We start from the raw sequence: 25,448 nt of genomic DNA, 5'->3' as shown, positions 1-25,448 counted from the left end.
TCGAGAAGGACAGGCAATTAGCTTTTGTCGAGGAAACCATGCCTGGGTTTTCTCCATGTTCTGCGTCCGCTTCCTTGCCTTGCCCTGGAGTAACTCCAATAAACTCTGGTGACGAATGCTTTTATTCTTCTTCTTCGGCCCAAAGTTGTAAGTTCCAAGCTTTCGCTTTCGCTTGCGATGTACTATGGGATTTTGGTCGATAAATAAAAGGAATAGAGCATCGTTAGTTGATGAAAAACATTTGGGTAAATTCACCAACTGCTGAAATACAAATACTAAAAAAAATGACAAGATGGCAGCCACTGAGGGTTCACAAGTAAAAGATGAAGGAAGATGCCCACAACCCACCTGCTATTGGTTTGCCATCTGGCGTCATGTCTGCGTGATGGTTCAACCTGAAAGCCAAATCTCCTTGAGCTACCGACTCATCGATCTTCATCTCATTGTCACAGTCTTCCTTCCTCTCCATCTTTTCTGCCATAGCCATAACCTTGGAGCAACAGTAGACGGTGGAATTTAAAGCATGTATCATTCGTAACAGGAATGTTATTGAAACAAATAAATGAATGATTTGCCTTTCCGACAAACAATGGGAGAATTATATGAACGAGTGGTGCTACAAATGGTCGTAACGTTATTTTTGATGGTACAAATTCATGCGAATTGCTTGATTAAAATGAATAAATTGTTTGTTTAAAGAATGTGAGGGAGGATAAATCAATTATAACACCGGATGTTTTACATATTAACGAAAGAGAGCTTTGGAAAATAAATACGTTGCAAACTGGCAGAAGAACTGAAACAAAAAGAAAGATGGATATTAAATGATGACCTTTGAGGTAAGATGTGACCTGCGATTCAATGAAATCAGCTGAACATGCCCATTATAATTGTGCCTTCATTTACAATTTTTCCTTCGAGCAGGATATTCTTTTCAAATTGTCGATTATTATTGTGCACACCTGCGCAAAGAATCACTACGAGTATGAAATTCCACCTATTAATTACTGTATTTGTTTAAGGCATGCCGAATTTCAAAGATCTATCTCAAATAGCTCCTCTTAACTGGAATAGTGACCATGAATCTGCGTTACACAGGCATTTGCTGCAAGTGTCTAAACCAATAGGGGCCGCCTGCAACACATTCACCCGATTAAGGCATCCATTGCACAGTTGATGAGAATTTTGAACTCGACCCAGGAAATGAGATACTGTATTCCAGTTTAAATGGAACTTGCAGCTTTACTTGCGGACTGAGTTAAACACAGAACACACACGTAACTCCATGTCTATGGCTGCCCAGTTTGTTCTTATTGAGATTGCTATTGCATGCTACATGCTGCTCAAGATGCTAATTACATTATATTATGGCGACATTATCGCAATAACCATGATAATCAGGCCCACTATCTTGATATAGGTTTTTCCATCACCGCCCAGGCTAAATATATAAAAATACATTTATATATATATATATATATATATATATATATATATATATATATATATATATACATATATATATATATATAGATATTAAAACATGTGGAGTGTGATGAGCACTCCCAAAATCTCCATTGGACATCGTCCTACACCAAAGCGTCACCTCCAACCCAGAGGCATCAGCCCAGCGACTGTCAAACAGACAAAGATGACATGATCAACATCAATTAAACATCAAATGGAGCCACCTATCCGGATTTTGGGCTTATTGGCCCTCATCAGGATGGCATACTTATAAATATCTAACTAAAAAAGCCCCCATCCGTCGTTTATACATCAGACGCACCTCCTGACTGTTATGGGGAGCATCACCGAGGATTATGTCTCACACGGTTAAACCACATAATCCGCAAAGAACAACCGTCCATCTGCCACCCGACGATTGTTCCCACCAATGCAAACCATTCAACCAGAAGGCACGTGATGTGATCAGTGGGTAAATCGAAACATGTGGAGTGTGATGAGCAATCCCCCAATCTCCATTTGACAGAGTCCTACATCCAGGGGGAAAGCATACATGGGAACTTAGGTGACCTGAGGATGACTAATTTCAATTGTATGTGGTGGTAGACATTTGCCCCTTGTCTAAGGGTTTGGGGAATGGGGGGGGGGGGGTGGGAGGGGATGCATTGAGGTTTGTTTGTGTTTCCCCAGTGTGATGTCTTCCCTCCCACCTCTGCTCCTTTTAATCTCTCTTTCAAAACCCCATCTATTCATTCCACCCCTCTGCCTTTCTCAATCCACCAAGAATCCCCTTCACCAAACCTCAATTCAATAACCCATCTTTCATCCCATCAGTTCTTATTTTAACCCCGCAGGTTTATTATCGTCCTTTGGTGCATCTGTCTTCCTCATTTGAATCAAATCATTATTTTATTATTTACCACCAACAACCCATCGTTCATCGTAAACAACTGATCTTCCAGACCGGCACCGAATTGCTTTCCCACATTCTTCCTTCACTGCATTTCCCACGTTCTTCCTTCCCTGTACTTCTTATGCTTCCTTCTTGCATTTCACAGATTCGTGGCACAAAGCAAGATGCTTGGTGCAGCATTTGTGGTGAAACACAGCGCTTCTCACATGCATGTCTGTAGCACGAAGTGCATGCTTTTCCCATTCATAATAAGTGTAGCACATCTCGCATGCATGATAGTGGGTACTGTACAAAGGACGTTTTGTGCACAAGGAGGGGCTAGAGGGTTCCTGCGGTGCCTTTCGCGCACGAGGGGTTGGGTTGAGGGGCGGTGGTAAATATTTCCCTCAGAAACAGCGGCATTTCCCACAAGCTGGATCATGGACACACCCACATCGGATGTGGACCAATGAGAGATTGCCTCGCACGAGTGAGTTGGGAGAAAGCCATATCCTATAATGAGAAAGGAATTCGGAGCTGGTCCTTGTCCGAAAAGAGATCCTGTGGCGGAGGAAGAAGATAGACAGGGTATGAAAGAGTCACCTCAAAGCTTGTCCTGTGAGCAATAAATTAAAAGCCCAGAACGCGGCTTGGTGTGTGGAGAGTATAACATGGAGCTTAAGCAGCTTGAGGGGACGGAACACACAAGAAACAGCCTTCTTGTGAACTTTGCTCTGCAGGAAATGGAGTTGCTTGCCGTTGGTATACCATGGACACCAGAGAGGAATTTGCCAACTGTGTCTGGATGACTCAGAGAGGAATTTGCCTGGTTGCTTGAGCTGCTCTCATGGAGGCACGGAACCAAAAGGCGTTCATGTGTGAGCTGCTCGCCGTTGGCATAGCGGGGACGCCAGAGAGGACTTGCATACACGTTCTGGACATCTCAGAAATGCAGCTTCACATTCCATTGCCACTCCACTACCCATCTCTCCCATCCTCCCACCCCCACCCCTCCCCAGTATATTTGGATCAGCACAGCCCCGTTAGACTGTCTGAGCTAAGGGAAGGAAGTACATGCACTGTACTTTTCTTTTCTCTCAGTTCTTCTTGTTTTCTTCTTCCCGGATTGAATGATGGCCATATGTCTGTTGTTTTGTGTAAATAAGATTGTCTTAGAATACGTGTTATGGTTAAGTCTGCTCTTCTGTGCCTTTTGCCTGTAAATACTCACTTTAATAATTGCTTGCTTTTGGGAATCAAGACCTGTAAATAATGTGATTTTCACCAGTGTGTGTGTGTGTGTGTGTGTGTGTGTGTGTGTGTGTGTGTGTGTGTGTGTGTGTGTGTGTGTGTGTGTGTGTGTGTGTGTGTGTGTGTGTGCGCGCGCGCGCGCAAGCGCACGTATAAATAAATACATTGTCGGTTGTTCTTTCAAATCTGTCTCGGTTGTCCTTTCCTCCATTGGTCTGAGAGTGAACAAGTATAGTTGGACGGGAAATTGTACCCCACGTGGTTTGCTCGTTAGCCAGTGCGCACTCACTGTATCATTCGGCAGTAACCTGAGTGTGCGCTGAGGGCACGAAACTCGGTTAATTTAGTCATCTCCTCAGGTTCAACGGATAACCCTGTGAGAGTTGACGAGGTTAATTGACGTTCGTGGTTGCTTCGCAACCCACCGGACCACGGATTTATCTATGGCTGGTGGCCTCAGGACCGGGAGTTCGGAAGGAACCAGAGAGCTTCCCCTCGTGGCGAACGGGCACGCGTTAGTAACCAACTGATGTTGCCAGTAGTCTCTCGTAGCGACACTATGGCACTCTTTGTTGGTTAACCGTGATCGCATGATATGTTGCTGCATCCACCCATTATGGGATCAAATAAATCTTCCACAAGCAAAGTTGAAAAATGAAAGAGTGTGGTTTTGACTTTGCATAACAAGAACGACACTTGCAAGAGACTGGAGAAGGGGAAAAATTAGGAACATTCTGATGAATGAGTACAGCGTAGGCTCCACGACCATCTATGACATAAAGGCACCAAGAGAAAAGTTACTATAGTTCTGTGCAAGTTCGGAGATGAGTAAGTGGATGGAGAAGCAGCATACTCTACATTAGCATGACCAGGACATTCTGCGACCATGCGCCAAAAGGAGGAGCTGTCTGACACCATGACAATGGTGGGCGTGTCACAGCATGAGTTGGTTCATGGGGAGAGCCAATCAGCGCAAGGTTATGATATGATGATAGCCAAAGGGCAGATTCAGTGCGACAACACGTTATGCTACAACACAGTTACACAATACAAAGAACACCAAAAAAAAAATGGCACGTCAAAAGACACCAAGAAAGTGCAACAAGACCCCAAGAAAGTGCAAGATGAACTTCCTTCATATTGCAGTGTAAACCAATGAGCACACTTGGTAGGTAAGTACAGTAAAGCATCCAATATCGCGGGTTCCTTCCAATTGCGGGCAACCTATTATGTTCCGATTTCGTTATTGTGGTATTTCATTTCAGCCAATCGCAGTTTTTGCGCTGAGATGAATCATTGTTTGCATCTGCGTGCACGATTACCTCTCATGAAGAGCCTTTCTTGTTTCTCACGCACTGTTAATTGTTATAATCAGACCAGCATATGGGAACGGATCGTCATCGAACAGGAAATGACATTCAGAAATCCTGTAATACTATATCTACTTGATCTAGTAGACAGACAACAGTTAATATGACACCCGAATGTAAAACGATGGACAAAATTAATCGTGCCAAAATTCAGAAAAAGTTGATGATATTGTGAGAAAACGTCGAATTGTTCGATACGGTGGCAAGAAGTGAAAGCGTGGTGACATCTGTGGGCCGCCATTACCGGATCAATGAATCAACTGTGTGTAAACGTGAGTAAAATATCTGTTCAAGGGTTCCTGCCAGCAAAGTGCAAAAGTCTCATTCCAGTCCCGTCATCCTCATCTTGAAAGGATGTTTAAGGTGCTTAATGTTTGGATCAAGGACCAAACAGAAAAAAATACCCCTCAGTGGACTGGTGTATGGGAGAAATCATTGCAGATTTACCAACGTTTTCACGGGGCACCTGAGGCCAAAGGCCACAGTTCAGCCGTGGCTCGTGGAACGAATCGAGGTGAAGGGATTTATGTCGGAGCAGGTTTTTAACGCCGAAGAGACAGGATTATTTTGGAATAGGATGCCATCTCATACCTTCCTGTGCATGCAGGAAAGATCTGCTCTGGATCAGGGTGGCTGAGGATCATTTTACCCTTCTTCAATGTGGCAATGCAGCAGGTGCCTTCGTCATGCTCCCGATGATCCAACAGCCATTGTAAGTTCTTACATCCACATCTTTCTGCACTCCTCCTATAACAGCATCATCATCATTATCCCGAGCTAAGTCTTGTGTTTTCTATTTTCTGCAGAGTACAGTACAAACAAGTACGTACTATTGTTACGAATCTGGAACCCATTGCACACAACAGCCAGGGTCCCTATAGAACAGTTATATCGATAAGTCTGTGTTTCTAGTCAGGGTTCCTTCTCCTTTGTTTTATGGGTGAATAATTGTACGTGCGCTGTGAATTATTTTATTGTTAGACCTTTTGTTACATCAATTACTACAACAACAACATCCTCCTTCGTTTCTCGTCCCACCATCATCCATCGGCACCATTAAACACGTGCGTGTCAGCACATACATGGGCGGAGTTTCCTCGGCCACCAGAGCTCCGACTCCGCCCCAGAGAGATGGAATGTTTCCCGCGACCAATGAGAGGCGAGACGTCTCAGACGCCAACTTTCCCACGAACCCCGGACCAATGGGAGGCGAGACGTCTCAGACGGCGAACTTTCCCACAGCCTCTCGACCAATGAGAGGTGAAACGTCTCAGACACCGACTTTCCCACTAACCCCGGACCAATGGGAGGCGAGACGTCTCAGACGGCGAACTTTCCCATAGCCTCTCGACCAATGAGAGGTGAGACATCTCAGACACCGACTTTCCCACGAACCCTGGACCAATGGGAGGCGAGACGTCTCAGACGGCGATCCTTCCCACGACACCCCAGCCCGCAGGAGAAATGCAATATAAGGAACGCCAGGGCCTTGGAAACAGCGTTAGGGTTTGGCGATCGGGTTCGAGGTGCCGGAGATCGACTCGTCTGGTCTGGTCAGCTTGGCAGCGATCGGGTTTGAGGTGCCAGAGATCGACTCGTCTGGTCTGGTCAGCTTGGCAGCGATCGGGTTTGAGGTGCCAGAGATCGACTCGTCTGGTCTGGTCGGCTTGGCAGCGATCGGGTCTGAGGTGCCGGAGATCGACTTGTCTGGTCTGGTTGGCTTGGCAGTGCTCGGGTCGTCTCTCATCTCGTCCACCTGGCGTCCGACGCTTTTCCTCCGTCCCTGGTGCTTGGAGTGGCATCGTGTTGCGGCTTCGAGTCCCGTTGAGCCGGATTGTCGAAGACCACACGAGGTGGACAGGCCCAAGCGCAGGCTCTGGTCTCCAGCTCCCTTTCCTCAAGCTGGAAGACTGCAATAAAGACCATTGGGGTCCGTGTGTGTGTGTGTGTGTGTGTGTGTGTGTGTGTGTGTGTGTGTGTGTGTGTGTGTGTGTGTGTGTGTGTGTGTGTGTGTGTGTGTGTGTGCCCGTCTATAAGTCGCAACTGTTAAGTGCTTTTTGCCTTGTACATACCGCATTATAGTCGGTTTAACTCTGCCCTTTATGTGTTCCTTCCCCACCTATTGTAAATAAATATCCATTTGTTAAATGTTTCAGCTCGTTTTTGTGTTTCTATCATTGGTTTACCGCGCTGCGAACGGGAACTAGGAGGCTTCATTGTTGCCGTAATCGTGCAATCAACCCGGCAGGATTCTAGTAATCTCCGCTCGGGGTACGGCTCGGATCCGGCTCGGTAACGGCCCGGATCGCGCAGATCCTGCCGAGGGTGAATTTCCCCGGTAGTTTGGACGACATGGGTAATTAGGTAAATTGAAATTGGCAATCGACCCTATCCCACGCGGTCGACCTATTGGCGATCTTCGGTCCGATAAGGGACCCGTCGGCTCCGGGGTTATCTGGGGTAACGACCTATAAATTCCGGGTGTTCGGTGGAGCCGACTCTACTGCTCCACCTAGCGGTCGTGCTCGTCGCCGATACCCAGCCCCACAACAATATGTTTACCCTCACTCACCTCACTGTTTTGAAATAAATTTAAAAGGTCAAACTCTTGTGTTTTTGTTTAATAACCTCTGCCACCGAATGTGAAGGAGTTTATGTTTTCACCCCTTTCTGTCTGTTTGTGTGCAGGATATCTCAAAAAGTTGTGAGCGGATCCAGATGAGACTTGGTGGGCAAGTTGGGCATGTGACAAGGACGAACTGATTTGATTTGGGTGAAGATCGGGATCCGGATCCGACTACTGGAATTATTAGAGTGATTCTTCATCATTGAGAGATAGGGCTAAACTGATATATAACACAATATTTCGAAAAGTTGTGGACGGATCCGGATGAAACTTGGTGGACAGGTTGGGTGTGTGACAAGGAAGAATTGATTCAATTTGGTGAAGATCCGAATCCGGATCTGTATCGGAGAATTATTTAATTTCTAAAGTGATTCTTCACCATTGAGATTGGGCCAAAAACGATACAAAGCATATTTCAAAAATGTATTGGGCCCGATATGTTCTCGTGGGTCAGACATTACGTGGCAGAGGTATGCGCTCCACTAAGTGTCCTTCAAGTTTACACTGTATTTATTGTATTTACATGTTTATTTCAATGTTAACACGCTTTCTGTATATATTCTATGTGTTTATTTCAATTGTGATGAGTTTATTTGTGGTTGCCATCGATCTTCCTCGATATTTTCTCGAAGTCCCAGAACCGAACCCCCCTCTTTCCATTGGCCCTTGGTTTCCACAATCGTGGCACGTTCTTTTCCAGGAACCGAACCCCCACAACATTGGAGGGTTTACTGTACCCATATGCTCTACCGTTTTCACTTTGTAATCATATTTTTTTCACAACGTAATACCTTCACTTTTATTAATCTGTTCAACCCCAAGTGTCTGAATGTCCACATGTGTGAGATGCGTGTGTATGCAGCAGCTGTACAACGAGCCTTAGACAGTGTTAAAAAAAAGTCCTGCATGTCGGCAAGAATAACTGTTGACTAACCTGTAAGTATATTGCACCAACCGGCACAACTCAAGCGTGGCAGGTGCTGGATAATGCAGCTTTACCTGTACATATATACTGTACATACAAGCTGCATCACCTGATCAAGATCGGGTTACTTAAACTTTAGTAAACCATCAAGAAGATTCCTGTTTAAACCTGTAGCAAAAATTAACATGTGAGTGCACCACGACAGAGAGAGAATTGTGTTATGTGGGTGAGAGTGGGGGTTGTACCCATGACCTGGCCCTGGGAACCCCCAGCATGTTTGCAAAATTTCATGGAGATTGGCCCAACAATATATTTTTCTATGATTTTCGGATGTACATGCACAAACATGGAGAATTGACTTGTGTGTGTGTGTGGGGGGGGTGGGGTGGGGAGGGGGTTCATACCCATGACCTAACCCTGGGAACCCACAGCACGTATGCAAAATTTGTGTGGATTGGCCCAACCATTCAAGTGGAAATCATCAGTCAGCTCCCCATCCCCATGGGGGTTGGGGGCAGGGTTGTGTGCCCATGACCTGACCATAGGTACCCCTAGCACGTTTGCAAAATTTGGTGGAGATTGGACAAGCCATTTATTTTTACTATGATTTTTCAGACCTATGCACATACCTACAGAGAATTGCCTTGCCAGGGGAGGGGGAGGGACGTTATGCCCATGACCTGACCCAGGGTACCCCATTATGTATGAACAATTTGGTTGGGGTTGGTTATGGAGTGGGGAATTGTACAGAACTCAAGGAGTCTTCGCACTGATACACACATACACACACACACACACACACACACACACACACACACACACACACACACACACACACACACACACATCACTCTTACAGTGCCTATAGAAAGTCTACACCCCTTTCAAAATTTTCTATGCACACCTGTCTCCAAGCAACAAATAATGTATTTATGTAATTATCTCATGAATAATATTGTTGCGGTTGAGGAAATTCGCAAACCACCATTCAGGTCCCGTAGGTGAGGTATCTCTGTAAGTACATGTGTAGTTAGCCCCAAACCCGTTGTTTAGAGGGAATAAATGTGATTCATTCGGGCTGCGACCCTTTGAGATAGTCGTTTTTCTGTTCTATCCTTATTTTGAACCAACCGCGTCTCAACCGCCATCACACAACAACCACCAACCGCAACGCCGCTTCACAACAACAACAATGCCAACAGCCACGACCTTTACCTTCACAACTCACTCCCGCAAACATCGCATCACCGCCATTCCAAACGTCGCCATGGCCACAAACCACCACTTTAAACCCTCCACCACCTTCGCCTCTCCTTCTGCGGCCATTCCCGAACCGCTTGTGGGCGCCGAGCGTCAGGCTGTCCTGGCCTCGTGCGGGACGCGCGCCGAACCGCGAGTGCAAAGTGCGGCCTTTCCGAGGAGAATTCGGATCAGGAATGATACACGCCCACTTCTGATCTATCCAATCAGCAAGCGCGGGGCGGTTTGGCCCCGCCTCCAGGCGCGTCGGTGTAGAATAGAGATATGCAAATTTTAGGATCAGGGGAGACTCACACCCCTTTTCCTCCGTCCAATGGGCGAGCGTGGCTCCACCCCCGAGCTCGTTCTGATCCAGAAATTTGCATATGGGTTCTCCTGCCGGACTATAAAGCGCCGACCGCAGGGCGAATTTGGGCAGTCAGTTTGAGAAGAGTCAGTTTGAGAAGAGTCAGTTTGAGAAGAGTCAGCTTGGGAGAGTAGCAGTCTGTGGAGCCATGAGTCAAGTCGGGTCTGGAGGGTGGCAGTCTGTCGGGGTTCGGAGTCTGTCGGGGAGCTGCAGAGAAAGGAAGCCTGGAGCTTGGAGCGGCGAGTGAGTCGGGAGGCGAGGGCGTACAGGTGGTTTGCTGCAGTCGGCTGAGGAGAATTGGGGAAGAGGCTGAATAGCTCGGGTCCGAGGCAAGGAAGACGGTGGTCGGCGACGAGCTCGCAGTGGAATCGCTCGTCGCGGGACCCAAGCAAGCCAGCTATCCTCTTTCCCCAGAGCATCAACAATTCCCCCCTTTTTTCCCCCCGCGCTGAGATAATGCGAAAAGGGGGGCCCCGTTCCCACCCCACTCCAAGCAGTGCAAACGAAACCCACGAAGGAGCACAGAGTCGGGGCGCCGCCGCGCCACCACATTGGCGGCTCATCACAAAGACACGGGTAGGATCCACCCGGTCTCGCGGACCTGACCGGTCTTTCAGGTCCCGCGCAAATATTGGCCCACAGGCCCCGTCTGCCCCCTTGTCTTTGAGGGTGGCCCTTTTCTTTTGCTTTTGAGTAAATGTGTTGTTGGCGCCGTCTGTAAAGTAAAACTGTGTAAGTGTTGCCATGTGCTCGCGTAGTCGGTAGTAGATCTGCATTGTTGTGTTTCTTTTGTAGCATTTGCTGTCGGTGCATTCTGTTTAATTGTATATGTGTGCTCTCCGCGTGCCGCGGAATAAATGTGCATCATGTTGAACTGTTTTCCCGTTTCGCTTCATCTTTTCTTTAATTGAATCTCCATATTGCTTCACGTAAAGGGTTGGTAGTGGGCTTAATACACCCGATAATTAATCGGAACCGTCGAGGCCGACGATAACACTGCTCGGTTATCCCGCTAGTACGGAACGGGTCGCTTAAGTGGCCCGTGTCCGGAGTCGACCTGCGGCGAGGTGCGATCGCCCGGTCTACCCTCCGCGTGGGTACTTAGGTAGGTCGAATTTGGCGAACAACCCTATCCCACGCGGGGGGCCGATTGGCACGATCGTGGTGAGGCCGAAACATCCGTGACTAGCTCCCGGCGTTAGTCCGAGAGGGTCACGACAGAATTGTCCGTCCGGTGGGCGACGTGCCGCGATTCGAGTTACGTGGCCGTTCGCACGCCGGCGGGTGCGAATTCGCAACAATATATTTACCATTCATATTGCATCGTACTAATTCTATTTGGTGTTGTTTCATGATCTAAAAGAAAACTTGTTTTAATCTGCTTACTGTAGCTCCCTGTGTTAGTAAACGTCTAACTAGTTGTTTTAATCTTTTGACAAGTTCAGTGCTGTGTGTGCTTGTTCTCACAGTCCGAATTATTTCACCTGCAACCGTACCATAGAATAGCTTCTTCGGAATGTCTCTGTCTTACAAAAGCATTCGAACAATGTGGAATGGAAAAGCATCTCGTTTATCATTCATAATTTGTTGTGAATTTTATTATTATTGATATCGATTTGTAATTCCAAAAAAGAAAACTGAAGTGTGAGTTTGGTTTAACTTTTTTCATTTCAGTTATTTTCGATATTTATATGTCATCATGAGGCACACACACACACGCACACACACACACACACACACACACACACACACACACACACACACACACACACACACACACACACACACACACACACAACTGGAACACACACACACACACACATCACTCTTACAGTGCCTATAGAAAGTCTACACCCCCTTTCCAAATTTTCTATGCACACCTTATGCACTTCACTATGTACCTTACCTCCAAGCTTGGTGTCATAACCTTACCTCCAAGCTCTTATTAAAGCAATTGTAAATTAACTCAGGTGCAACCAGTCACCATAAAATTCACACACCAACATAATTGGCCTCCACCTGTGTTAAATTGTCATGATTCTGATTATTTCAGGGAAAAATCAGCTGTTCCTGGAGGTTTCCTCTGCTGGGTAGTGCATTTCACAGCAATTTCACAGCACTGCTCTTTCTTCATTTTCTCTCTTTCACGGGTGGAGTTTCCTGAAGCCCAGCCCACGTGTGCACACGAGAAACGCCATGACATATGACGTGTGATGTGACAGGCGTATGAGGGGGAAAAGCGAGCTGTTGGCTGATGCTCCAAGGGTCTGGACAAAAAGGTGACTCTGACTCTCACTCTCCAAGTGAGAGGCCTCAGCAAGTGTGTTGGATTGGAAGGATCCCCTCGAGGTAGCAGAATCGCCTCCAAGCTGTCCAACCTGGGTTCAAATCCCGACCCAGCTAAAAAACTCTTATCCCGGTGTTGCACAGGCAGATTATCTTACCTTTGGAGATCATCTCACCTTGCTTTCTTCTGCTGCCCTGTCTCATTAGCTTTAGCCTCTAAGCCTCACAAAATGCAAACACCATGCTGCGTACATGTTTGATGTACTTGGTGTTAACGGCCACACCTGCCTGCTGTACTGCTTCAACATTGGTTTGCCAGGTCTGCTTGGACCAGGGCATGGATTATACGTTCGTTATTGTTATTGTCAAATGGTACTAATATTACGATTGTTGTTAATATCATTAATATTAATGAATGCTTTGTTGCAATGTTATCATTGTATTTGTTACTTATTTTGTAATTATAATGTCATGCCATGGAAGGACCTGTTCTCTCTCTCTCTATCGAGTGTAGCCTGTGGCTGCTGGTTGCATCATTGGTTGGGATGCGGCTATGCCGCTGATGCAGTGTCCCACTTACCAGTACACTGGTGCTCATTTTGCCGACCTTGGAAGGATGACAGGTTGAGTCAACCTCCGAAGGACCTATTAAACTGCCATGTACTAAACGTGGCGCGTGTTTAGAAACATGGGAGTCCTTCCGGATTCTTTGTCGTTAATTAGCCTAATCAACTCAGGAGATCAAAACTAAATCTAAACATATTCTCATTTTGAACAGCTTCCAGGGCTCTGCTGTTGAGCCTGCAGTGGAAGCTTTGAACTCTTTCATATGGCTCCCCCAAAAGAAATTCCTGACAATGCAGGTGCCTTTGGGGCGCTATTATTGACCTTTCATTCCGGGCGCCCCAAACACTAACTACGCCACTGGCTGTAATTCCTGTGAAAGATGCTTCCACCTTTTGTTTTTCACTTGGAAGTTGTGGGTTACTTGGAAGAAAGAATTTGTTTTTCACTTGGAAGATGTGGGTTACGATGTATCAATAAAGGTGGAAAAAGTCTGGTTTAATGCAATTTAATTCCAGGCTGCAAGGCAACGAAGATGAAAATTTTGAAGTCGACTAAACCGTCTCCCAGACCAAGTTTCTTGGTGAGGAGGGTGTATGACATGGACACCCAGCAGGATGAAGAACAAAACCTGTCAAAGGGCGGAGGAGCTCCTTGTGAGCCAACGGCCATCCATATCTAGTGACCAACTGTGTCTGCGGAAGTCCTCCTGCAGTTGGGTAAATTTTTGTTAGGAGTTTGGTGGCAGGATTTGCACTCCGGTCACCATCAAAGCCTTCATTCCGCAAAACATTCCAAAAGCATGATAAAAATCTGAAAACCCACTCCGTGGGAGTACCTCCTGTGCAGCTTCCCTTCGCAAGGCAGCTCAATGGATGACGGGATTGAGACAAAGCCTCCGGGACCCCCAATCTTTGATGATAGGAGAGAAACCACGGAGTAACATTCCTGGGTCAGATTGCGGGAGAGTGTCGGAGTGGTGCTGAGGTGTCGTCCACCAGACGGCGGTCTCCTTGGGTTAACCTGAGGCGGTCCCTTCAGGTGGGTACCTGGAATGTCCTATCCATAAGAAAGGATCTGTTATCATCACCTGCCTCTGTTATCATCTGAGCTCAAGCGCTTGGACATAGGTATTGCAGGACTCTCTGAGGTTCAGAGACCGGATTGCAGCAAGATCATGGTGGGGGTGGTTACACCTACCATTGTTCTGGTCACTCTGATGATTACCATGCCCAAGGGGTTGCTGTAGCTGTGTCCAATAAGATGGCTCCAATGATAATTGAGGTAACACCGATCAACGCGCGTATTATGAGACAAAGGATTCGTCACTCCTTGGGTGTCATTTACCTGGTCTCTGTTTATGCTCTGACTGAGGTGAGTGATCTCACCATGAAGGACGCATTCTCTGCCACACCCGAGTCTGTGGTTGATCAGTGCCCCAGGCGAGATACTCTTCGAGTCATGGGGTATTTCAATACATCGACTGGAACTTTTAGGGATGGATATGAGATGTCTGTTGGTCCCCATGGATTGGGAACTGTGAACCTGAATAGCACTAAGTTCCTTGACTTTGCAAGAAGTCATGGACTTAGGGTGGCCGGTTCATGGTTTCGGTGCCCACAAGCTCATCGCTGGACTTGGTATTCCAATGCTGGCGGTGTGGCAAAGGAGATTGACCATGTCCTCATTGATGGTCGCTGGAGGATGATGCAGAACTGCAAGGTCCACCGGAGTGCTCAGTTCCTCGATACTGACCACTGGCTTGTTGTAGCAAGTCTTAAGTTTCAGCTTTAATCCAGGAGAATGGTACCATCCCAGCCTAGGCTGGATGTTGGCAAGCTCAAGGATGAGAGGGTAGCTGGGGAGATTCCGAACATGCTGAGTGGAGATTTGAGAGGTCGGTGTTTTGGGGGTCCTGAAGAGTGCCTTCAAGACCACCATCCTTGATGTTGCCGGTTGATGTCTTAGAACTCACCGGAGGGCGAAGAAGAATTTTGGCTCTCAAGGGACACTGGATACTATTTCCCAGAGTCACAGGGCCAGGCTGAATGGCAGAGCTGAGCTGTTCAGGGAGAGGAGGTGTAAAACTGTTGATGCACTAAGGGTGGACAAGGAGGCCCATGTGCGAGGAATATGTGAGGGGGCAAAGCATCACCTGTGATCAAGTGATTCTCGTCCTGCTTACAGGGGAATTCTCGCATTGCGTTCCTCCAAGCCCATCCCTCGGTGTACTGCAGTTAGAGCAGAGGGTGGTAGGCTCTTGACAGAGGAGTCCGAAGTGAAGGCCTACTGGGCCGGTTACTTTGAGCTGCTGTACCAGGCTGATCCACTAGCTGTCGAATTGGATGTCAGGGGTGTTACTCTCCCTATTGCTGACCCTCCAATCAACTGTGATCCGGCTTCATTTGTGGAAACCCAGGCTGCAGTGAACCGGTTGAAATGGAGTAAAGCTCCTGGGATCTGTGGCATCCATGCTGAACTTCTCAGGGCTGGTGGAAATGCTGCACTTGTGTCATTCCATGCAGTTCTGTGCTCCACCTGGAACACAGGCATCATCTCAACTGACTGGAAGAGGGGCCTTGTCTTCTCTCTGGAAAGGGAAGGGTGATCACCAAGACTGCAACAACTACCGAGGGGTAACGCTGCTCTGAGTGCCAGGCAAGGTTTTTGCTCGGATAATTCCTGATAGGGTTCACCACCATCTGCTTGAGCACCAGTGTCCAGAGCAGTCAGGCTTTACACCAAAGAGGTCAATGGTTGACCGTAACCTTGCTCTTCGGGTCCTCACCAAATTCAGACGAGAGTTTGGGCAGGGGCTGCTTGCAGCCTATGTTGATTTCTGTAAAGCGTTTGATTCAGTGAATCGGGATGCCCTCTGGAGGATTCTTGGTCTTCGTGGGGTGCGACCAAAACTGATCAATCTGATGTCTGAACTATACTCCAGTACTGAGTGCTGTGAGATGTGGTGATACCATCTCTGACTTATTTCCAATTGTTACTGGAGTTAGTCATGGGTGTGTACTAGCCCCCACACTTTTAAGCACTTATATGGACTTGATTCTGGGGAGGATGTCAGAGAGATCAAGCTGCGGACCATCGTTTGGGAATGTCAACATCCCTGGCCATTGCAGATGATGCAGTCATCTTTGCGGAGACTCTGGATGTCCTTTTGGGGGCCCCTGAGGTGCTGAATGAGGAGTCAGAGCTGCTGGGATTACAAGTTTCCTGGGTCAAAACTAAGAGCCAGGCTTTCAATGCCATCCTGGATGCTGCTATCCTGTCTGTACCTGTTTGTGGAGAGGATGTTGAGGTCATGGAGAGATTAACTTACCTTAGCAGTGATATTCATGTCTCAGCTGGCTGTGAGCCAGAGGTCAACGGACGTCGGGCCTGGGGAGTCATGGATTCACTGGATCATGGGGTGTGGCGGTGCCAGTACCTGTGCGGGAGGACGAAAGTCCGAGTCTGCAGGTCCTTGGTGCGTCCAGTCTTGCTCTATGGATGTGAGACTTGCACTCTGACCAGGGATCTGAGACGGAGACTTAATACCTTTGGTACCAGGTCTCTTTGGAGATCCTTGGCTATCGCTGGTCAGACTTTGTGTCTAACGAGCGGTTGCTGAGAGATTCAAATGAGATTCGTTGCCTGCATAGTCCATGAGAATCAGCTGCGGCTGTATGGACATGTGGCTCGTTTTCCTGGCGCAGATCCTGCTCCCCAGATTCTCTCAGTGAGGGAGTCTTGTGAGTGGAGGAGGCCAATGGGCTGACCACGTGCCATCTGGTTGCAGCAGGTTGATCAGCATCTCAAGGAGATGGAGATGGGCCAGGCATCTGCCTGGGGGATGGCCAGACGGAGGCCCCTGGAGTACCAGCGGAAAGTGGACGCAGCGACGCGCTGCTCTCGCGCATGCTCCCATACCTGACCTGACTTGACCCTCATGCTCTTCGAGGTTGCTTTTCCTGGTTGCTTTATTGCTGATGCTGTTTCAAACCCTACCAGGGTTCTTTTACAGCTGCAGACATTCATAAGTTGCACATGCATGAGAATCCCAATGCTTCACACCCCCCTCAGCCGCCAGACTGATTTCATCACTCGTTGGCGAGTCGTCGGCAACAGCATTGACAGAAACACGCACTACCGAAGCTCCTAAGCATGTACCACATGCAATGCCAATAGCAGTTAACATACAAATACCAAAACCCAATCACGCCTCTCACGCGTAATTATTGGAGTGAATAACCAATAAACTTTCACCTCATCAATTACTCCAGGTGGCAAGGATTTCAATAAATTAACCCCCATGCTCTTCCAGCCAAAGAAAGCTGTATAAAGCAACCAAGAAAAGCTACACAACGTAAGCCCTTTTCTGTTTCAAAACCTACCCGAGTTCCTCGACAACTGCAGACATTCACAAGTCGAACACAAATAAGAATCCCAATGTTACCCACCCACCTCAGCCACCAGACAGGTTTCATCACTTGTTGGTGAGTCATCAGCGACAAAACAGGAAATTTTGTTTTCAGTCATACACAAGTTCATCATGAAAGAAAGGGGGAAAAGGTGTGGGTGGGGGTTGTGGCCTGGATTGTTGCAAAAACAGTTTTGTGTCAAAGTTTCTCCTGAAAACGAGTCGTTCACTCCCTGCAGACTGTTCAGGCAGTAACATATGTCAGTCATGATTCACATCCCTGCAGCGCAGTTAAGGCTATACAGCGGATGAAAAATATCTTGGCCAAATTGCCTGGCCATAACCTGCACTGTGTGAAAGTGTTTCAACCTGATTCAGATCATCTTCCATTTGTGCTGCATGATAATGATTCAACCTGGCAAATGGATAAGAAGATTGTTTAATTTTTTTTTAATGTTCAGGGCGATGGTGAGCAAATGTAATATGACATGAGCGAGTGTAAATGCACTGAGATGTCTCGTGATGCAGATGTGAAACTGAAGAACTTTATTTTAAGAAATAAAAATTTGATCAATGCTTTAAGATCAAAGATCAATGAAAACGTTTATAAAGTGCTATGGCTTCGTCATATCACTTCATATTTCATCACTGAAAAGTGCCACAAAGTTAAGCAAACACCAAACAAGAAAAAGAGCAATCAGAGATTGCAAACCCTCGCCAGGACTTCTTTTCAGTGGTGTATTTTTATAGGTTTTAGGGTAAATCCAATATGGCTGCCAAACCATGTGGCCAATGACATCATATGTGTGAACCTTTTGTTCCTCATGGACAGGCAGTCATACATGTAATGTTTCACCTCAATCTGTTGAGCCATTTTTGAAGGTTTAAAAAAAATAACAATAGGGCTGCCGAATCATGTGACCGATGATGTCATGAATTTTTTTTTTCTGTGGACCATTTTATCCTTTGATGACTCTCAAAAATGTTCATACTAAGGCCTTAGTTATTTTATAACTTGGTTTACGCAGTTCTTCAGCTAAAATGTAGGGTCACAGTAGGTCGAAATATAAATATAAATGGAATTTCAATTGTGAGAAATTATATATTTTTATGATTTTCTTTCGGATGTTCCATGGAAAAGACAAGGATAGGTGGGGGGGGGATATAAATCCCGGACCAGGAGGATCTCAGAAAACATTGAAGATGGAAAACCATTCAAATGCAGGATGCCATTGTTCACTGTAGCATCTGATGTGAAAAACAATAAAGAAGGATTAAAACTTGTTTTTACAATATAGTCTGGCATGTTTTTAGCAGCGTCTCGCATCGCGAACGCTGCTCATAGAGAGCTCGGCGTTGTTCTTCTTCTTCTTCTTCTTCTTGTTCTTCTTCTTGTTAAGACAAAACCTTAATCTCTCGGACTCGGCTCTTGTATGTACAAGATCCGGATCTCCTTAAATACTGAGCACATGTACACATCCTCACATAGACGGTGCCTTTTGAGAGCATCTATCATGAACTTTTAAATATATTCGGACATTTGCTTTAAACTTTCGAAAAGTTCATGTTACTATTTAAAGATTATTCCATTTATCGTATTGTAATTTCGTAAATACATTATTTATTTCGTAAATACACGATATATCGTAAATACGTAAATACATTGTGACGCGTTTCGCGATTGACTTAATCAAGGCATGTGACGAAATATCGGAAGTTGTTGTTGTTGTTGTTGTTGTTGTTGTTGTTGTTGTTTTTTAAGTTTATTTTTTTATTTTTTTTAGCCGACAAAATCTTTTGGACACTGCTCGTGGACACATTTGTCCTTGTTCTTATAGGAACCTGTTGGATCATCAAACAAATGGAAACAATGCTGAGAAAATTACTGTCCAAGTCGTAGATGTGTGCGACTGTGCATGCACACCAGGGCATAGTGCTGGATATGACTTTTAAAAAGGTGTCTACTCGGAATCAACACGCTCAAAACGGTCAATCAGAGCCATAACCAGCTTAGTTTTCAGTGGGCATCTGATCGTACCGTCTCCCCATCCCCATGAGCACATCAAAAGCTGATTTCTGGTCCGTTGAAGGCTGAATATCAGCATCTCGCAGGGAAACTTTGAGGTACTTGGCACCGAAATCTTTCAATACGAACAGCGGTGGACAACTTTCGATGGAAACAAAATCGGCACGATAGAGAGTAGCGTGCGAATCATCCCTGCTGCTGCACTGAATTGATGCAATCGTTCGGCCAGAATATTCGTCGTCAAGATGTTGCGTGATTAAATCACCAATAAAGTCACTCGAATTTATACCGCTGACATACTTCTTAACAACTCATGGCTTGCAGACTTCCTCTCCTGTCGCAGTCACCATGTGGCCCTAAATGGAGTTCTTTCATCCCCTCTTCCTGTCCAGGCTGGGGTTCCTCAAGGTAGCGTTCTGGGCCCTGTTCTTTTTCTGGTTTTCATCAATGATCTCTCCGACTCTCTGGAAAATCCTCTATATCTGTTTGCTGATGACTCCACCTTCTGCCGTACCATCGGTCATCCCTCAGACTGGCAAGCAGCAGCTTCTTCGCTCACCGCAGATCTAGATAAAATCACAAACTGGTCCAACACGTGGAACATGTCTTTCAATCCGGACAAATCTCACACTCTCACTATGTCTCTTCGAAAGGACTGTTTAGAAAATCCCCCCATCCACTTTCTCAACAATTTTCTGAAAGAAGTCTTTTCTTTCAAGCTTCTGGATCTCACCATCTGCCATGACCTTTCCTGGGAAAGCCACATTTCAAACCTCGCCTCCAAAGCCAGTCGCCGACTGGGAATCCTCCGTCGTACAAAGTCCTTCCTCGGCCCACCTGAGCTCCTGACCACTTACAAAGCTTTTGTCCGCAGGCTGATGGAGTACTGCTCTTCACTCTGGGCTGGTGCTCCTGCCTCCCACCTTTCTCGGCTTCACGCTGTAGAAACCAAGGCATTTCGGATCATTGGCATCTCCCGCAATGAGGCTGAGTATTTGGACCTCTCACTCATTCACTGCAGGTTGGTCGGTGGTCTTTCTGTCTTTTACCGTCTCCTCTCCAGCCTCGCCCCCCCCTGCTCTCTCTGCGATTTGTCCCCACCACAGTTCCGCAGGGCGCTCAAGGTCCGCTAACAACCCCCTTCTGGTAAAACTACCAAAATCACGAATCACTGCTCACCTTCACTCTTTCATTCCTCTTTTTTTCCCGCCTTTGGAATAAACTCCCTCACTCTATTCATTCCCATTCTTCCCTCCAGGCATTCAAAACAGCTGTTCACTACCACCTCTTATCATCCCCCATCCAAATCCTCGATCTTTTCTACCCCCGATAACCCACCCAAGCCCACCTCCTTCAAATTCCCTGCTTTCCTTCCTGAAAGTCCCTGTAATGTCCATCTTCTATTCCCCATGTTGCCCGTCCCATCCCTCTCCCTTCCACAGATCTCCTGATGTCTCTGTTCCCCACTGTTTTCTCCTTCCCACTCCCTCCTCTCTTGTCTCATGTCCCCCATGATGTGTGTTGTGTGTCAGCTTTCACACGAGCCTCGACAAGGTATAGAAACAAAAACAAAAACAAAAAACAACAAACAATCACTTTCGCCCCAGAAACAACAGTCAATCTGAACCACGCTGGCCACTGCTCAGACGCCATGACCGAAGACGACTGCGCAGCTCTACTGCGCAGCTTGGTTCAAGGTGACTCGGCATTTTGGCGCGCACGCACGAAATTATATTTTGAAAATAAATGCCGACGTTTACATTTCGGGTTTTGAAACTTTTGCACCTTCGGCGGAAAATGGAAAATATAAAATTACCCCCGTGTGGGGGTGACGGTCATCTCTATAATACCACAAGTTCTCAATGTTCAGTTATGACCGAAGACTACTGCGCAGTTCTACTGCGCAGCTCGAACTGTGCAGTTTGGTTAAAGATGACTCGGCATTTTGGCGCGCACGCGCGCACGACATTATATTTTGAAAATAAATGCCGACGTTTACATTTCGGGTTTTGAAACTTTTTCACCTTCGGCGGAAAATGTATAAATATAAAATAACCAAACCGCACACCCTTATTAATAGTGAAATAGCAAATGCAAGAAAAGCTCTCCAATAGGCCTTATTCCTCGTCCGAGTTCGGAACATCTGAACATGCGCAGTGCATTTTCAGCTTTAAATTTTGGTCAATTTCTCATCTATCACGAGCTCAAAGTTGCTGAAACTCGGCGATCTGTACTAAAAAATAATTCTCTACAAGGTAAAACCAAAACTAGCCTTCTAGCTGTTAAAATAAAAAAGTGTTGCGGTGTTCCGAACGAGAGCCGAATAGGGTCTATTTCCTGACTTACCACACAGCTTAGCTGTAGCTGTCTACTGGACAGCAATCACCAAATTTATACACTATACTCTCCTCTGCACTAATGCCAACGAGTCCGTCAAATAATGTCCAGTAGGTAGATGGCCAAGAGTCCGTAGAAGTAGGTGGTATAATCACTATCACTCTATGTAGTAGAGTAGGTAGGTACAGCAGCAAATGGCAGACAGACAACGACGACACAAACCAGTCAGTCAGTGGATTTGATGGGTGGACACGTAGGCCTCGCCTTTTTGTTTTCCAATCTCTTATAAAAAGTGCAACAACAACAACACTGACAACACCACACTACTCACTCTTACTATCCACAGTTCTGTTCGTTCAGTTCAGAATATTCCGTTGGACTCCACTGGACCAACCGATGACGAAGACAACCGATGACTATGCACTATATGCAGGAATAATGTTTATATGTGTACGACATAAGATAAACGCGGAAGGAAACCGGAAATATCGCAATCGCACATGGCGATTATTTGACAAAACAGTGCTAAACACCGGAAATATCAAAAACACAACAACACCGTAAAAAACTTCATATGACTGGACACCTGTCCCGTCGTGTCGGCTGCCGATCAATATTCGTGTCAAAAGAAGGATGGCGTATATCAAAGTGCTGGAAAACAATGGAGATCTCTCCATTGTTTTCCAGCACTTTGACGTATATTAAACACATAACGATATGCCATCCGATTTTTTCGATTCTGATAGCTTCTATGACCTCGGCCTATGGCGATTTGCCGATTTGGTGGGGACATTCGGCTATGAGTGGGGGTACCTAAAAAGCTATGCTATGGGCAGGCAGGCGGGCTACGGGTGGGCAGGCAGATTATATAACAGGAATCACAAACCGAGAGTTAACGAATACCAAGCACGAGAACGACCTTTACAAGCATGAGTTCCTGTTACTAGGGTGTAGTGTTCTCGGGTCAGGAGGGATTTTTAGCCAAATTTGAAGTCACGTGACGCGAAAACGAAAGCGAATATCGAAAATTCGGCCCGACCAAATCAAGATATTGTCCCATAGATTCATATGCCACAATCAAATTCAAGATAACTTAACAAATGTAGGAGGAGATAGATTTTGAAAATCGTCATTTTGCAACTACATGAAGCAGTTTTCGCAAAATTCAAAGTCACGTGACATGTACATATTCGAAGATATCGGTATTCTTTCGAATGGACATGAAAGACAAGGTCAGCTGCTATGCAATGACACCATTCACTAATTTTTACCATGCCCAGTAGAGAATATATAGCCTCCTGAAGGTAGGGCAGTTTTTGCAAACTTTGAAGTCACGTGACGTGAAAACGAAAGCGAAATTCGATAATCCGTCCCGACCAAATTCAGATATTGTCCCATACATTCACATGCCACAATCAAATTCAAGATCACTTGAGAAATGTAGGAGATAGATTTTGAAAATCGTCATTTTCGCATTTTTTGCCAACTTTGAAGTCACGTGACATGAAAACGAAAGCGAATATCGAAAATCCGGCCCGACCAAATTTAGATATTGTCCCATAGATTCATATGCTACAATCCAATTCAAGATCGCTTGAGAAATGGCGAAGGAGATAGAATTTGAAAATCGTCATTTTCGCAACTTCAAAGGCCTCGTGACCTTGACCTTGACCTTCGGTGACCTTGAAAGTCATACCATCGTGTATGTCTCATCGACCTCTATCAGGATCACTAATGACCAGATCTCCCGCTTCAACTTCATTGTGAACGGACGGACGGACGGATCAAAGGACATCAACACCCATATTATTAGGTCATGCTCGAAGAGATGACCTAAAAAGGCTAAAAATGTGTTTTATATTTATATTTCATTTTGGCAAATATACCGTCGGCGGATCCGTAAACCAAGTTATAAAATAACTAAGGCCTAATCGGATGTGGCATTCTACATGTACAATTATGACATCATAACGAGGGCACCTATGACATCATAAAAAAAATCACACTCATTCCCCCGTGAGGAGTACTTGCTATGTGCCAAGTTTAATTTTTTTCCTTGGTACGGTTTCAGAGATACAGAGGTCCAAAATTTTTCCATTATGGCTGCCACACCACGTCACCTATGACATCATAATTATCATTGAAACATTCTACATGAGTCGTCGCACCAATGGTGAAAATTTCGTCTCAATCCGACAAGCTGTTACGGAGAAAAACACGAAAGTTCTGTGTGGACAAACAGACAAACAAACAAACAGACCCAAATGCAATACCCTCTCCGAATCCTTCAGTGAGGGGAAAATAATCAAAGCTAAATATTCACATTAAATACAGTTGCATCAATAATGTTGCAATAAAGAAAACTTTATTGTCACTGCTGACGTATTCATGACATAAGTGTTGAAATCTGTCGTGACATGTTTGGAAAGAGACTTGTGACAACTTCAAAATAAAAATCAAAGCTTACAATCAACTTAAATAGTTAGGTGATCAAGCTGAAAACTGAACCTGAAGAATGTTGCAACTAGACAGTTCATCGAACATCGTACCACATGCATTGTTGATAAAGAAGGACACGGGCATGGTCTGCAAGTGCCAAATTTTATTGGTCATACCGATGTAAATTGATGTAATATTTTGTCCAAGTACTGCTAAATGAAAGGGTTTGGAAAGTGTCAAGATGGTGATTTGTGTTCTTCAGTGTATATAATTCAACTGAAATAAAATAAAGATTTTAAAGGTTGAAAAAAAATTAATTGGAAGTTTACCGTCATTGATGCAGCTTCTTACACACCACCTTATTTAACACATTACATTAGTTCTTTGTGCGCTTTATGACGTCGCTAAAAACAATACATTTTCCTGTTTGGAATGATTTTCCATTTTGTTTGATTGCCAGACAGGTAGACAGAATAAAAAATTATCTCGCTCCTCTCTGCGCAGGTGCAATTGGGACAAATTCAGAGGCAAAGTACTGCTCAACTACAAGTTCAGTTTTCCAATTTGTGTTCAAAACATAACATTCAATTGAAATCAAGTTGTTCCTTCCATCATAAACTGAGGTTTGTAGACAGACAGACAGACAAACAAAGTGAACCAATTGCTTAACCCACTCTTTGCTTGACATTCGCACGGTAAGAAAGCAAATTTTAATGATAGACAAAATTAGAAGTGATATGACTAAATTAATGTTTGGTAACATGTACATGGGAAGGGAAGACGCAATTGAAAAGAATGCATCATAAATGTGTTGGTTAGTGTTCAAACAAAAAAAAAAAATGAGAAAAATGAAAGAAGACAGTATGAAATCAGACCAGCTGCCATATATGAGATAACCACGTCACAAATGTACTGAGAAAAAACTCCAATTCCACAAGATGCATATGAAAAACAGCCTTGAGTTTGTATTAAAGATGGGCCCAGATGGCAATGGCAAATCTCAGTCTCACCCTGTCACTCTAGAAGGATCGTCAAATGAACCCACTTATCTATTTCCACTGTCACTCAATGGACGAGGTTCAATCTCTTGAACTTCGAGGCCCTGCAGGTAAGGTCAGGTATGGGAGCATGCGCTGGAGCAGCACGTAATAAAGGCCCTATAATCAGCCAAGATCTCTCCTTGACTGACCATATACCAAAGTTTGCCTCTAAAGACAGCAACAAACTGGGCATCCTCCATCCTTCTGG

General features: G+C 45.5%; 1 protein-coding gene across 8 annotated transcripts in view; it reads right to left on the bottom strand.

Moving 5' to 3' along the window:
• Nucleotides 1–25,448, bottom strand: part of LOC147026687 (histone-lysine N-methyltransferase EHMT2-like) — a 189,557-nt gene that overhangs the window by 124,833 nt on the left and 39,276 nt on the right. For 6 of the 8 annotated variants that reach the window (XM_085882392.1, XM_085882393.1, XM_085882394.1 and 3 more), the window contains exons 5-6: nt 349–490; nt 43–182 (exon numbers count right to left, since the gene is read on the bottom strand). The exons of 1 other annotated variant lie outside the window; for it this stretch is intronic. In XM_085882392.1, the coding sequence (XP_085738518.1) occupies nt 43–182; nt 349–490 (282 nt within the window). The remainder of the gene's footprint in view (nt 1–42; nt 183–348; nt 491–25,448) is intronic. One more of the 8 variants, XM_085882390.1, reaches the window with a different exon arrangement.

The sequence above is a fragment of the Eptatretus burgeri genome, chromosome 5 (genome assembly GCF_056783735.1).
Source record: "Eptatretus burgeri isolate ZD-2024b chromosome 5, Ebu_testis_v1, whole genome shotgun sequence".
Lineage (NCBI taxonomy): Eukaryota > Metazoa > Chordata > Myxini > Myxiniformes > Myxinidae > Eptatretus > Eptatretus burgeri.
The sequence above is the reverse complement of the archived record's forward strand: the minus strand, read 5'-3'. Positions and strand labels throughout refer to the sequence as shown.